Consider the following 14,442-nt stretch of genomic DNA (forward strand, 5'->3'; position numbering starts at 1 on the left):
TTGCAGACCACCTGCCAACATCTACATCACAACATCAACTAGCAAATAACCAGTAAACAACCAGTCTTTGCGCGACCTCGCGTGGAGATATTTTACTTGCAGTGATCATACAAGAGTGGGTTGGTATCAGAGAGTCTACGGAAACTGTATTAACGTTCTCTTAGCAGCAGGAAATTATGATGGCAGAACCAACGCTGTGTTGCAACCACAGCATTGCAACCACGTTGGAAAAATGTATGCATCATTTTAGGTACTTTTATTGTTAATATGTATTTATTTATACCAGCAGTTCTCTTGAAAGAATACACAAATACGGGTATGTTGAAAGCTACTGTGTCTATTTGAAGAAATACACTTTTAATTACACATTAATATATGTTGTTGGAATTACTCAAAAGTCTGTAGAATTGAAATCTGGTCTCTTGTGCTGGGTGATTGTTTTAACACGGAGTGCTGGTGACTCCTTAAAGGCGGGCTTCCCAGCCAAAACAGTGTGATAGATAGAGTTCGTGCATATATTATAATGACATTTTGGGCCGTTTTTGTTCGTTTTGGAATTCGGTGAGTTTTTTTGTTGTTGGCTATTCTGAATGCAGAATTCTGCAAAAAATATAATCAGTGTACAACGTAAAACACCAAATAACGTATGCAGGCCATGTCACGACTTCTACCGAAGTCGAAGCCTCTCCTTGTTCGGGCGGTGCTCGGCGCTTGACGTCACCGGCCTTCTAGCCATCATTGATCCATTTTTCATTTTCCATTTGTGTTGTTGTACTACACACCTGGTTTCAAACCCATCCATTACCCGCTGTGTATTTAATCCCCTGTTTCCCCTCATGTCCTTGTCAGAGATGGTTTATAGTTCAGATTTCGTGATGTTGTATTGGTGCATGACGGGTCCTCGTACCCACTTTGTTTTATTATTTCATACTTTTGTAGTTATGTGTTGTTTTCATTAAACAACTCAATTTCATTCAGTTTGATTCTCCTTCTCCTGACTTCACCGCCACCTATACACACGACTCTGACAGGCCAATACTGGCTAATTATCAAAATCCAGAAAAGAGCTGTTAAATTCTACAACCACCTAAAAGGAAGCGTTTCCCAAACCTTCCATAACAAAACCAAACACCTACAGAGATTTGAACCCGGAGAAGAGGCTCTGTACACAAACAGACTCCACAGAGCCCCAGGACAGTAACACACATTACATTACATTACATTACATTTAAGTCATTTAGCAGACGCTTTTATCCAGAGCGACTTACAAATTGGTGCATTCACCTTATGACATCCAGTGGAACAACCACTTTACAATAGTGCATCTAAATATTTTAAGGGGGGAGGGGGTGAGAAGGATTACTTTATCCTATCCTAGGTATTCCTTAAAGAGGTGGGGTTTCAAGTGTCTCCGGAAGGTGGTGATTGACTCCGCTGTCCTGGCGTCGTGAGGGAGTTTGTTCCACCATTGGGAAGCCAGAGCAGCGAACAGTTTTGACTGAGCTGAGCGGGAACTGTACTTCCTCAGTGGTAGGGAGGCGAGCAGGCCAGAGGTGGATGAACGCAGTGCCCTTATTTGGGTGTAGGGCCTGATCAGAGCCTGGAGGTACTGAGGTGCCGTTCCCCTCACAGCTCCGTAGGCAAGCACCATGGTCTTGTAGCGGATGCGAGCTTCAACTGGAAGCCAGTGGAGAGAGCGGAGGAGCGGGGTGACGTGAGAGAACTTGGGAAGGTTGAACACTAGACGGGCTGCGGCGTTCTGGATGAGTTGTAGGGGTTTAATGGCACAGGCAGGGAGCCCAGCCAACAGCGAGTTGCAGTAATCCAGACGGGAGATGACAAGTGCCTGGATTAGGACCTGCGCCGCTTCCTGTGTGAGGCAGGGTCGTACTCTGCGGATGTTGTAGAGCATGAACCTACAGGAACGGGCCACCGCCTTGATGTTAGTTGAGAACGACAGTTTGTTGTCCAGGATCACGCCAAGGTTCTTAGCACTCTGGGAGGAGGACACAATGGAGTTGTCAACCGTGATGGCGAGATCATGGAACGGGCAGTCCTTCCCCGGGAGGAAGAGCAGCTCCGTCTTGCCGAAGTTCAGCTTGAGGTGGTGATCCGTCATCCACACTGATATGTCTGCCAGACATGCAGAGATGCGATTCGCCACCTGGTCATCAGAAGGGGGAAAGGAGAAGATTAATTGTGTGTCGTCTGCATAGCAATGATAGGAGAGACCATGTGAGGTTATGACAGAGCCAAGTGACTTGGTGTATAGCGAGAATAGGAGAGGGCCTAGAACAGAGCCCTGGGGGACACCAGTGGTGAGAGCGCGTGGTGAGGAGACAGATTCTCGCCACGCCACCTGGTAGGAGCGACCTGTCAGGTAGGACGCAATCCAAGCGTGGGCCGCGCCGGAGATGCCCAACTCGGAGAGGGTGGAGAGGAGGATCTGATGGTTCACAGTATCGAAGGCAGCCGATAGGTCTAGAAGGATGAGAGCAGAGGAGAGAGAGTTAGCTTTAGCGGTGCGGAGCGCCTCCGTGATACAGAGAAGAGCAGTCTCAGTTGAATGACTAGTCTTGAAACCTGACTGATTTGGATCAAGAAGGTCATTCTGAGAGAGATAGCGGGAGAGCTGACCAAGGACGGCACGTTCAAGAGTTTTGGAGAGAAAAGAAAGAAGGGATACTGGTCTGTAGTTGTTGACATCGGAGGGATCGAGTGTAGGTTTTTTCAGAAGGGGTGCAACTCTCGCTCTCTTGAAGACGGAAGGGACGTAGCCAGCGGTCAGGGATAAGTTGATGAGCGAGGTGAGGTAAGGGAGAAGGTCTCCGGAAATGGTCTGGAGAAGAGAGGAGGGGATAGGGTCGAGCGGGCAGGTTGTTGGGCGGCCGGCCGTCACAAGACGTGAGATTTCATCTGGAGAGAGAGGGGAGAAAGAGGTCAGAGCACAGGGTAGGGCAGTGTGAGCAGAACCAGCGGTGTTGTTTGACTTAGCAAACGAGGATCGGATGTCGTCGATCTTCTTTTCAAAATGGTTGACGAAGTCATCTGCAGAGAGGGAGGAGGGGGGGGAGGATTCAGGAGGGAGGAGAATGTGGCAAAGAGCTTCCTAGGGTTAGAGGCAGATGCTTGGAATTTAGAGTGGTAGAAAGTGGCTTTAGCAGCAGAGACAGAGGAGGAAAATGTAGAGAGGAGGGAGTGAAAGGATGCCAGGTCCGCAGGGAGGCGAGTTTTCCTCCATTTCCGCTCGGCCTTCCGGAGCCCTGTTCTGTGAGCTCGCATTGAGTCGTCAAGCCACGGAGCGGGAGGGGAGGACCGAGCCGGCCTGGAAGATAGACCCAACCAATTCATGACAAAACAAAAAGAGAATTCCTTGACACATTGGAAATAATTAACAAAAAGAGCAAACTAGAATGCTATTTGGCCCTAAACAGAGAGTACATAGTGGCAGAATACCTGACCACTGTAACTGACCCAAACTTTAGGAAAGCTTTGACTATGTACAGACTCAGCGAGCATTTGCTATTGATATTGATAAATGCCACCGTAGGCAGACCTGGCTCTCAAGAGAAGACAGGCTATGTGCACACTGCCCAAAGAATGAGGTGGAAACTGAACTGCACTTCCCAACCTCCTTCCAGATGTATGACCATATTAGAGACACATATGTCCCTCAGATTACACAGATACACAAAGATTTTGGAAACAAATCCAATGTTGATAAACTCCCATATCTACTGGGTGAAATACCACAGTGTGTCATCACAGCAGCAAGATTTGACCTGTTGACACAAGAAAAAGGCAACCAGTGAAGAACAAACAACGTTGTAAATACAACCCATATTTATTTTCCCTTTTGTACTTTAACTATTTGCACATAATATGACATTGGTAATGTCTTTATTATTTTGGAACTTTTGTGAGTTTAATCTTTTCTGTTAATTTTTATTGTTTATTTCACTTTTCTTTATTATTTAGTTCCCTTGCTTTGGCAATGTTAACATTGCTTTGGCAATTGAAGGGCTTTATTAAATTGAGTCGAAACAGCAGGTCCTGGACAAATCAAATCACATTTTATTTGTCACATACACATGTTTAGCAGATGTTAATGCGAGTGTAGCGAAATGCTTGTACTTCTAGTTCCGACAATGCAGTAATAACCAACACAAGGTAGCACGTCATGTTAAACATGTCAAGGTTCCAGAGCTGCATGCAGAACAGGAGAAATTGATTGGCAGTGGTTAGAAGAGACACTACTGAGTAGACTAGTGTCAAGCCCACTTTTGCCTCAGCCTGAAGAATATATATTTCACAACTCAATATTGTGAACATACCAACAATCTATTTGATTAATATTGGTCTTAAACAAAATGTAACCATAGTTTTCATACATATTTGAAATTGTTTTCATTAATTCTTATCTCCCTCACTAGCTTTAAGCACCAACTGTCAGAGCCGCTCACAGATTACTGCACCTGTACATAGCCCACCTATAATTTAGCCCAAACAACTACCTCTTTCCCTACTGTAATTTTATTTATTTATTTTGCTCCTTTGCACCCCATTATTTTTATGTCTACTTTCCACATTCTTCCATTGCAAATCTACCATTCCAGTGTTTTACTTGCTATATTGTATTTACTTTGCCACCATGGCCTTTTTTTTGCCTTTACCTCCCTTATCTCACCTAATTTGCTCACATCGTATATAGACTTGTTTCTACTGTATTATTGACTGTATGTTTGTTTTACTCCATGTGTAACTCTGTGTAGTTGTATGTGTCGAACTGCTTTGCTTTATCTTGGCCAGGTCGCAGTTGTAAATGAGAACTTGTTCTCAACTTGCCTACCTGGTTAAATAAAGGTGAAATAAATCAATAAATAAAAATTCCTTCTTGCATTTACTTCTAAGCACAATAAAAAGACATTGACTAAAATGTAATATATTTGGAATGAGTCATCGATATTGCAATGTTTTGAAATGCGGACTTTTAATCTGAAGGTTTTGCTATTAACATACAAAGTCACGATATTGTTTGTGCTGCTGGCAGAACCAAGCTGGAAGTAGGGTTGTACTTGTAGAAATGATTGCGTACATACGTCGCATACCAAAAGTTCACATTTCAAATGTTTTTAGTCGTATGTACGGGATAGACTTGGTATACACCGTCCAACAAAATGCTTACTTGCAGGTTCCCTCTGCACAATGTAACAAGAATAAAATATAATAATACGAAGATAAAGTAAATGGCTCAGTAGAAAATAAATTGAAACATCCGCAGGTTGCATCATACTTCTCTCAGGGATTTTCTCAAGTCTTCCAACTCTCATGGGCAGCCTTTGAGGTCAGATAAGTAGCGAACAATGTCTCTGATACAACCCATGCGCCAAATTTCAGTTTTCGATTAGTCTCCCCATAAATTCTGACTTCCTAAATGACCAAAGCTAAAATTGAGTTCCGCTACGAGGTGTGTACGTTTTCGAGGGGCGGTGTTTAGCACCTCCTCCGGCTCATCCTATACCGTATACAGTGGAGCCATACTTCAGGCGTCGATGACATATTTCCTAGGATTTATGCGCTGATATTGTTCTCAAGGTAGGTGGACACATAACTGTCATTCCTCAGTGTTGCATGTTTGTTACATTACAAACACGTAAAGCCTGTTCTGTATGTTGCTGTTGCCTATTTAACTTTGGACACTGCGCTTTTCGAGATTGCTGTGCGCGGTGGAGTGTCGAGTCAGTGTATTAACTTGATGTTTCCGTAAGCGGCAAGTCAACGGCAGTACATCGCCTTATTAGACCACTATAGAATTCGATTATTATTCGATCCGAACTGGAAATATATTATTCTAATTTTTAAATGATTGTGTTAACTTCAACAAGAATAGACTAGCCTAAATCAACAAGTAAGACATTTTAGTTTTAAAAAGTTTTTAAACACTTTCACATGTTAAACTCTCATTTGAAAGATATTATGCAACTCATCATCAACTTATCAATTCCACTGAAGATATTCGGCAAATGTAGGTTATTAATATGGATTGGAGCATCATTTGTTTTCATTGCTGTGTTTTGCCATGTAAAATGTTATTATTTTCCCTTCGCTTTTGTTATTACATTCATTTGATGCAGTCAGCGTGTCCAGCCATGGTCTATGAGCAGAGGATACCTTTCTGTATAGTAACAACACTAGTGTAACAACATGGCACTTAAGCCTGTTGATTACAGGTATGGCTAAGTCCATGGTCTATGAGCAGAGGATACCTTTCTGTATAGTAACAACACTAGAGTAACAACATGGCACTTAAGCCTGTTGATTACAGGTATGGCTAAGTCCATGGTCTATGAGCAGAGGATACCTTTCTGTATAGTAACAACACTAGAGTAACAACATGGCACTTAAGCCTGTTGATTACAGGTATGGCTAAGTCCATGGTCTATGAGCAGAGGATACCTTTCTGTATAGTAACAACACTAGAGTAACAACATGGCACTTAAGCCTGTTGATTACAGGTATGGCTAAGTCCATGGTCTATGAGCAGAGGATACCTTTCTGTATAGTAACAACACTAGAGTAACAACATGGCACTTAAGCCTGTTGATTACAGGTATGGCTAAGTCCATGGTCTATGAGCAGAGGATACCTTTCTGTATAGTAACAACACTAGAGTAACAACATGGCACTTAAGCCTGTTGATTACAGGTATGGCTAAGTCCATGGTCTATGAGCAGAGGATACCTTTCTGTATAGTAACAACACTAGTGTAACAACATGGCACTTAAGCCTGTTGATTACAGGTATGGCTAAGTCCATGGTCTATGAGCAGAGGATACCTTTCTGTATAGTAACAACACTAGTGTAACAACATGGCACTTAAGCCTGTTGATTACAGGTATGGCTAAGTCCATGGTCTATGAGCAGAGGATACCTTTCTGTATAGTAACAACACTAGTGTAACAACATGGCACTTAAGCCTGTTGATTACAGGTATGGCTAAGTCCATGGTCTATGAGCAGAGGATACCTTTCTGTATAGTAACAACACTAGTGTAACAACATGGCACTTAAGCCTGTTGATTACAGGTATGGCTAAGTCCATGGTCTATGAGCAGAGGATACCTTTCTGTATAGTAACAACACTAGTGTAACAACATGGCACTTAAGCCTGTTGATTACAGGTATGGCTAAGTCCATGGTCTATGAGCAGAGGATACCTTTCTGTATAGTAACAACACTAGTGTAACAACATGGCACTTAAGCCTGTTGATTACAGGTATGGCTAAGTCCATGGTCTATGAGCAGAGGATACCTTTCTGTATAGTAACAACACTAGTGTAACAACATGGCACTTAAGCCTGTTGATTACAGGTATGGCTAAGTCCATGGTCTATGAGCAGAGGATACCTTTCTGTATAGTAACAACACTAGTGTAACAACATGGCACTTAAGCCTGTTGATTACAGGTATGGCTAAGTCCATGGTCTATGAGCAGAGGATACCTTTCTGTATAGTAACAACACTAGAGTAACAACATGGCACTTAAGCCTGTTGATTACAGGTATGGCTAAGTCCATGGTCTATGAGCAGAGGATACCTTTCTGTATAGTAACAACACTAGAGTAACAACATGGCACTTAAGCCTGTTGATTACAGGTATGGCTAAGTCCATGGTCTATGAGCAGAGGATACCTTTCTGTATAGTAACAACACTAGAGTAACAACATGGCACTTAAGCCTGTTGATTACAGGTATGGCTAAGTCCATGGTCTATGAGCAGAGGATACCTTTCTGTATAGTAACAACACTAGAGTAACAACATGGCACTTAAGCCTGTTGATTACAGGTATGGCTAAGTCCATGGTCTATGAGCAGAGGATACCTTTCTGTATAGTAACAACACTAGAGTAACAACATGGCACTTAAGCCTGTTGATTACAGGTATGGCTAAGTCCATGGTCTATGAGCAGAGGATACCTTTCTGTATAGTAACAACACTAGAGTAACAACATGGCACTTAAGCCTGTTGATTACAGGTATGGCTAAGTCCATGGTCTATGAGCAGAGGATACCTTTCTGTATAGTAACAACACTAGAGTAACAACATGGCACTTAAGCCTGTTGATTACAGGTATGGCTAAGTCCATGGTCTATGAGCAGAGGATACCTTTCTGTATAGTAACAACACTAGAGTAACAACATGGCACTTAAGCCTGTTGATTACAGGTATGGCTAAGTCCATGGTCTATGAGCAGAGGATACCTTTCTGTATAGTAACAACACTAGTGTAACAACATGGCACTTAAGCCTGTTGATTACAGGTATGGCTAAGTCCATGGTCTATGAGCAGAGGATACCTTTCTGTATAGTAACAACACTAGTGTAACAACATGGCACTTAAGCCTGTTGATTACAGGTATGGCTAAGTCCATGGTCTATGAGCAGAGGATACCTTTCTGTATAGTAACAACACTAGTGTAACAACATGGCACTTAAGCCTGTTGATTACAGGTATGGCTAAGTCCATGGTCTATGAGCAGAGGATACCTTTCTGTATAGTAACAACACTAGTGTAACAACATGGCACTTAAGCCTGTTGATTACAGGTATGGCTAAGTCCATGGTCTATGAGCAGAGGATACCTTTCTGTATAGTAACAACACTAGTGTAACAACATGGCACTTAAGCCTGTTGATTACAGGTATGGCTAAGTCCATGGTCTATGAGCAGAGGATACCTTTCTGTATAGTAACAACACTAGTGTAACAACATGGCACTTAAGCCTGTTGATTACAGGTATGGCTAAGTCCATGGTCTATGAGCAGAGGATACCTTTCTGTATAGTAACAACACTAGAGTAACAACATGGCACTTAAGCCTGTTGATTACAGGTATGGCTAAGTCCATGGTCTATGAGCAGAGGATACCTTTCTGTATAGTAACAACACTAGAGTAACAACATGGCACTTAAGCCTGTTGATTACAGGTATGGCTAAGTCCATGGTCTATGAGCAGAGGATACCTTTCTGTATAGTAACAACACTAGAGTAACAACATGGCACTTAAGCCTGTTGATTACAGGTATGGCTAAGTCCATGGTCTATGAGCAGAGGATACCTTTCTGTATAGTAACAACACTAGAGTAACAACATGGCACTTAAGCCTGTTGATTACAGGTATGGCTAAGTCCATGGTCTATGAGCAGAGGATACCTTTCTGTATAGTAACAACACTAGAGTAACAACATGGCACTTAAGCCTGTTGATTACAGGTATGGCTAAGTCCATGGTCTATGAGCAGAGGATACCTTTCTGTATAGTAACAACACTAGAGTAACAACATGGCACTTAAGCCTGTTGATTACAGGTATGGCTAAGTCCATGGTCTATGAGCAGAGGATACCTTTCTGTATAGTAACAACACTAGAGTAACAACATGGCACTTAAGCCTGTTGATTACAGGTATGGCTAAGTCCATGGTCTATGAGCAGAGGATACCTTTCTGTATAGTAACAACACTAGAGTAACAACATGGCACTTAAGCCTGTTGATTACAGGTATGGCTAAGTCCATGGTCTATGAGCAGAGGATACCTTTCTGTATAGTAACAACACTAGAGTAACAACATGGCACTTAAGCCTGTTGATTACAGGTATGGCTAAGTCCATGGTCTATGAGCAGAGGATACCTTTCTGTATAGTAACAACACTAGAGTAACAACATGGCACTTAAGCCTGTTGATTACAGGTATGGCTAAGTCCATGGTCTATGAGCAGAGGATACCTTTCTGTATAGTAACAACACTAGTGTAACAACATGGCACTTAAGCCTGTTGATTACAGGTATGGCTAAGTCCATGGTCTATGAGCAGAGGATACCTTTCTGTATAGTAACAACACTAGTGTAACAACATGGCACTTAAGCCTGTTGATTACAGGTATGGCTAAGTCCATGGTCTATGAGCAGAGGATACCTTTCTGTATAGTAACAACACTAGAGTAACAACATGGCACTTAAGCCTGTTGATTACAGGTATGGCTAAGTCCATGGTCTATGAGCAGAGGATACCTTTCTGTATAGTAACAACACTAGTGTAACAACATGGCACTTAAGCCTGTTGATTACAGGTATGGCTAAGTCCATGGTCTATGAGCAGAGGATACCTTTTTGTATAGTAACAACACTAGAGTAACAACATGGCACTTAAGCCTGTTGATTACAGGTATGGCTAAGTATATGGTCTTGCGTTTAGGAACATCACAATTCAGTCATTGAATTTACTTTTGAATGAATAACCATTATTGTAATTTAATTCTAATTTAATGAGGAGACCAGATAGATAGTTAAGCACATTGGCACAGCTTTCTTGTACCAAAATAACAATAAGCCCACTCAGTGGTCAGGCCAAGCTGTCTGTGTTCCTGTCCAATCCACTCAGCTCTTATTGCTTTGTGGATGGATCGTTCAGAAATGTGGAATACATGCAGGTCACCACGTCACAGCCCAAATAGGCTCATTCAGAACTTGGACCATCCATTCAAACTACGTGACCAGCACTGCGAACACACAACCACACTACGTGCATGAACTCTTCACAGAAATGCTACGCTTTGTTGAACAACTGTGGGGAGCCTTGGAGCCACACTGGGCTTGTGGTCTACTGTAATACACACACACACACAACACATATACACACACACACAAATTATTCGGCTGCGGTAGCATCTCTCACTTCGCTGAGTCACATAGGCCTCTATCTCTCTCACACACACACACGCACGCACGCACGCACACACACACACACACACACACACACACACACACACACACACACACACACACACACACACACACACACACACACACACACACACACACACACACACACACACACACACACACACACACACACACACACACACACACACACACACACACACACACACACACACACACACACACACACACACAGGCCTATCTCAGTCTTGTGGCTTCAGTACATCCCCTCTCCCTGGTCCTACACTCACTACAGTAGCTGATAACCAGTTATTTCAGTAGCTGATAACCAGTTATTTCAGTATCTGATAACCAGTTATAACCAGTTATTTCAAGTTATTAGTATTTTACATCATCACTGTTTCAAACGGTTTCACTCACCAGCAACGTGTCATTAGACTAGGACAGTATACAACTGTCAAGCAAAGCTATTGTTTCACTAACTGCCACAAGTTACCATGTGTCATATCAGTCTTTCCACACCATCCCTTTACATAATGATGCTCTGTGTGTCCCCAGTCTGTAGATTCGACCCAGTGTTCCTGGAGGATCTGCTTAAGTTCAAGGACACATTTGGAGACTGGACAGAGACTCTCCTCCCACAGTAGCTGACACCAACTCTCCCACCAGCCAACCATGTCTTCCATAGACCCCTACCAGTACATTATTGTAAGTCCACACATGTCTGGTTACATTCAAATTCTTAGGTATTTACTATTCTGCATGTTTTGCATACATTTACTTGGTATTTTGGTAGTGTAACAAACATCTTCTTACAACTTCACCTTAAGTCCAGTGAGTCATGTGCTCCAGTAATAAGAAGGAACCTACTACTCTAGATAAGACTATCTTTGGCCACATAGTGTTTCTGATAAAGCAGTATTACTTCAGTAGAAAACCTTATTTGTGTTCCATCTCGATCTATCAACATTAGATTAGTGGGCAGCTCTGTTCTCACTACAGTTCTCATCTCACTCGTTTTTATTTGATTTATTTTATTTCACCTTTATTTAACCAGGTAGGCTAGTTGAGAACAAGTTCTCATTCACAACTGCGACCTGGCCAAGATAAAGCATAGCAGTGTGAACAGACAACAACACAGAGTTACACATGGAGTAAACAATAAACAAGTCAATAGCACAGAACACTGGAGTGATAAATGATCAGATGGTCATGTACAGGTAGAGATACTGGTGTGCAAAAGAGCAGAAAAGTAAATAAATATAAACAGTATGGGGATGAGGTAGGTAGATTGGATGGGCTATTTACCGATGGACTATTATGTACAGTTGCAGCGATCGGTTAGCTGCTCAGATAGCTGATGTTTAAAGTTGGTGAGGGAGATAAAAGTCTCCAACTTCAACAATTTTTGCAATTCGTTCCAGTAGTTGTTAACAGAGAACTGGAAGGAAAGGCGGCCAAATGAGGTGTTGGCTTTAGGGATGATCAGTGGGATACATCTGCTGGAGCGCGTGCTACGGGTGGGTGTTGCCATCGTGACCAGTGAACTGAGATAAGGCGGAGCTTTACCTAGCATGGACTTGTAGATGACCTGGAACCAGTGGGTCTGGCGACGAATATGTAGCGAGGGCCAGCCGTCTAGAGCATACAGGTCGCAGTGGTGGGTGGTATAAGGTGCTTTAGTAACAATACGGATGGCACTGTGATAAACTGCATCCAGTTTGCTGTGTAGAGTATTGGAAGCTATTTTGTAGATGACATCACCGAAGTCAAGGATCGGTAGGATAGTCAGTTTTACTAGGGTAAGTTTGGCGGCGTGAGTGAAAGAGGCTTTGTTGCGAAATAGAAAGCCGACTCTAGATTTGATTTTAGATTGGAGATGTTTGATATGAGTCTGGAAGGATTGTTTACAGTCTAGCCAGACACCTAGGTACTTATAGATGTCCACATATTCTGGGTCGGAACCATCCAGGGTGGTGATGCTAGTCGGGCGTGCAGGTGCAGTCAGCGAACGGTTGAAAAGCATGCATTTGGTTTTACTAGCGTTCAAGAGCAGCTGGAGGCCACGGAAGGAGAGTTGTATGGCATTGAAGCTCGTTTGGAGGTTAGATAGCACAGTGTCCAAGGAGTTCCTGAGTGGTGCAGCAGTCTAAGGCACTGCATCTCAGTGCTTGAGGCGTCACTACAGACACCCTGGTTCGAATCCAGACTGTATCACAACTACGGCTCCCTTCTCACAACAGCTGTCTTCTCACTACAGCTGTCTTCTCACTACAGCTCTCTTCTCACTACAGCTCTGCTCTCTCTACAGCTGTCTTCTCACTACAGCTGTCTTCTTGCCAGAGCTCTCTTCTCACTACAGCTCTCTTCTCACTACAGCTGTCTTCTCACTACAGCTGTCTTCTCACTACAGCTGTCTTCTCACTACAGCTCTCTTCTCACTACAGCTCTCTTCTCACTACAGCTCTGCTCTCACTACAGCTGTCTTCTCACTACAGCTCTCTTCTCACTACAGCTTTGCTCTCACTACAGCTGTCTTCTCACTACAGCTCTCTTCTCACTACAGCTCTGCTCTCACTACAGCTGTCTTCTCACTACAGCTGTCTTCTCACTACAGCTCTCTTCTCACTACAGCTCTGCTCTCACTACAGCTCTGCTCTCACTACAGCTGTCTTCTCACTACAGTTGTCTTCTCACTACAGCTCTCTTCTCATTACAGATGTCTTCTCAGTACAGCTCTCAGGGCTAGGGGTAGGCCTACTGTTCATCATGATAGGATAAAGAAGGTGTAGGGTGGCCCAGCCCCCGAAGTGACTAAGATCAACTGTATGCAAGGATTTCCTTTCTGTTGTCTTAGGAATTCAACATTCTATCTGTTATCTCACCAACCCCATCTTGTCACACCTCTGGGTAGCAGAGGTTCAGTTGTCTTTACATCATGTAGGTTTGACATCTGATTGGAAGTTAACTCAACAGTTAACTCAACATGGTATTGGTCAACAACTCAGATTCTTTATCTACACATAATCAGATGTTATAAAGGGTCTTAGATTAATTGCCTCTTTCTCTTTTTGTTGCTGACCTGCATTGGTTAGATACCTACACCGTTTCTTTCTCTCTCCACCCCAGGGTCTCTTGGGGCATGGCCTTTCAGGTCATGACTTCTCTCTCCACCCAAGGGTCTCTTGGGGCATGGCCTTTCAGGTCATGACTTCTCTCTCCACCCCAGGGTCTCTTGGGGCATGGCCTTTCGGGTCATGACTTCTCTCTCCACCCCAGGGTCTCTCAGGGCATGGCCTTTCAGGTCATGACTTCTCTCTCCACCCAAGGGACTCTTGGGGCATGGCCTTTCAGGTCATGACTTCTCTCTCCACCCAAGGGACTCTTGGGGCATGGCCTTTCAGGTCATGACTTCTCTCTCCACCCAAGGGTCTCTTGGGGCATGGCCTTCTCTCTCCACCCCAGGGACTCTTGGGGCATGGCCTTTCAGGTCATGACTTCTCTCTCCACCCAAGGGTCTCTTGGGGCATGGCCTTTCAGGTCATGACTTCTCTCTCCACCCCAGGGACTCTTGGGGCATGGCCTTTCAGGTCATGACTTCTCTCTCCACCCAAGGGTCTCTTGGGGCATGGCCTTTCGGGTCATGACTTCTCTCTCCACCCCAGGGACTCTTGGGGCATGGCCTTTCGGGTCATGACTTCTCTCTC

The 14,442-nt window shown here is 43.6% G+C and overlaps 1 protein-coding gene across 1 annotated transcript in view; it reads left to right on the top strand.

Annotated features, from left to right (window-relative positions):
- The first annotated feature begins 5,070 nt into the window (after positions 1 to 5,070).
- The window catches only part of pla2g4ab (phospholipase A2, group IVAb (cytosolic, calcium-dependent)), a 69,473-nt gene continuing 60,101 nt past the window's right edge, over positions 5,071 to 14,442 (top strand). Inside the window, exons 1-2 of the mRNA XM_046301005.1 lie at positions 5,071 to 5,595; positions 11,294 to 11,443. Coding sequence (XP_046156961.1) covers positions 11,411 to 11,443 — 33 coding nt within the window. The 5' untranslated portion in view covers positions 5,071 to 5,595; positions 11,294 to 11,410. The remainder of the gene's footprint in view (positions 5,596 to 11,293; positions 11,444 to 14,442) is intronic.

The sequence above is a fragment of the Oncorhynchus gorbuscha genome, linkage group LG15, assembly GCF_021184085.1.
Source record: "Oncorhynchus gorbuscha isolate QuinsamMale2020 ecotype Even-year linkage group LG15, OgorEven_v1.0, whole genome shotgun sequence".
In the NCBI taxonomy this organism is placed as follows: domain Eukaryota; kingdom Metazoa; phylum Chordata; class Actinopteri; order Salmoniformes; family Salmonidae; genus Oncorhynchus; species Oncorhynchus gorbuscha.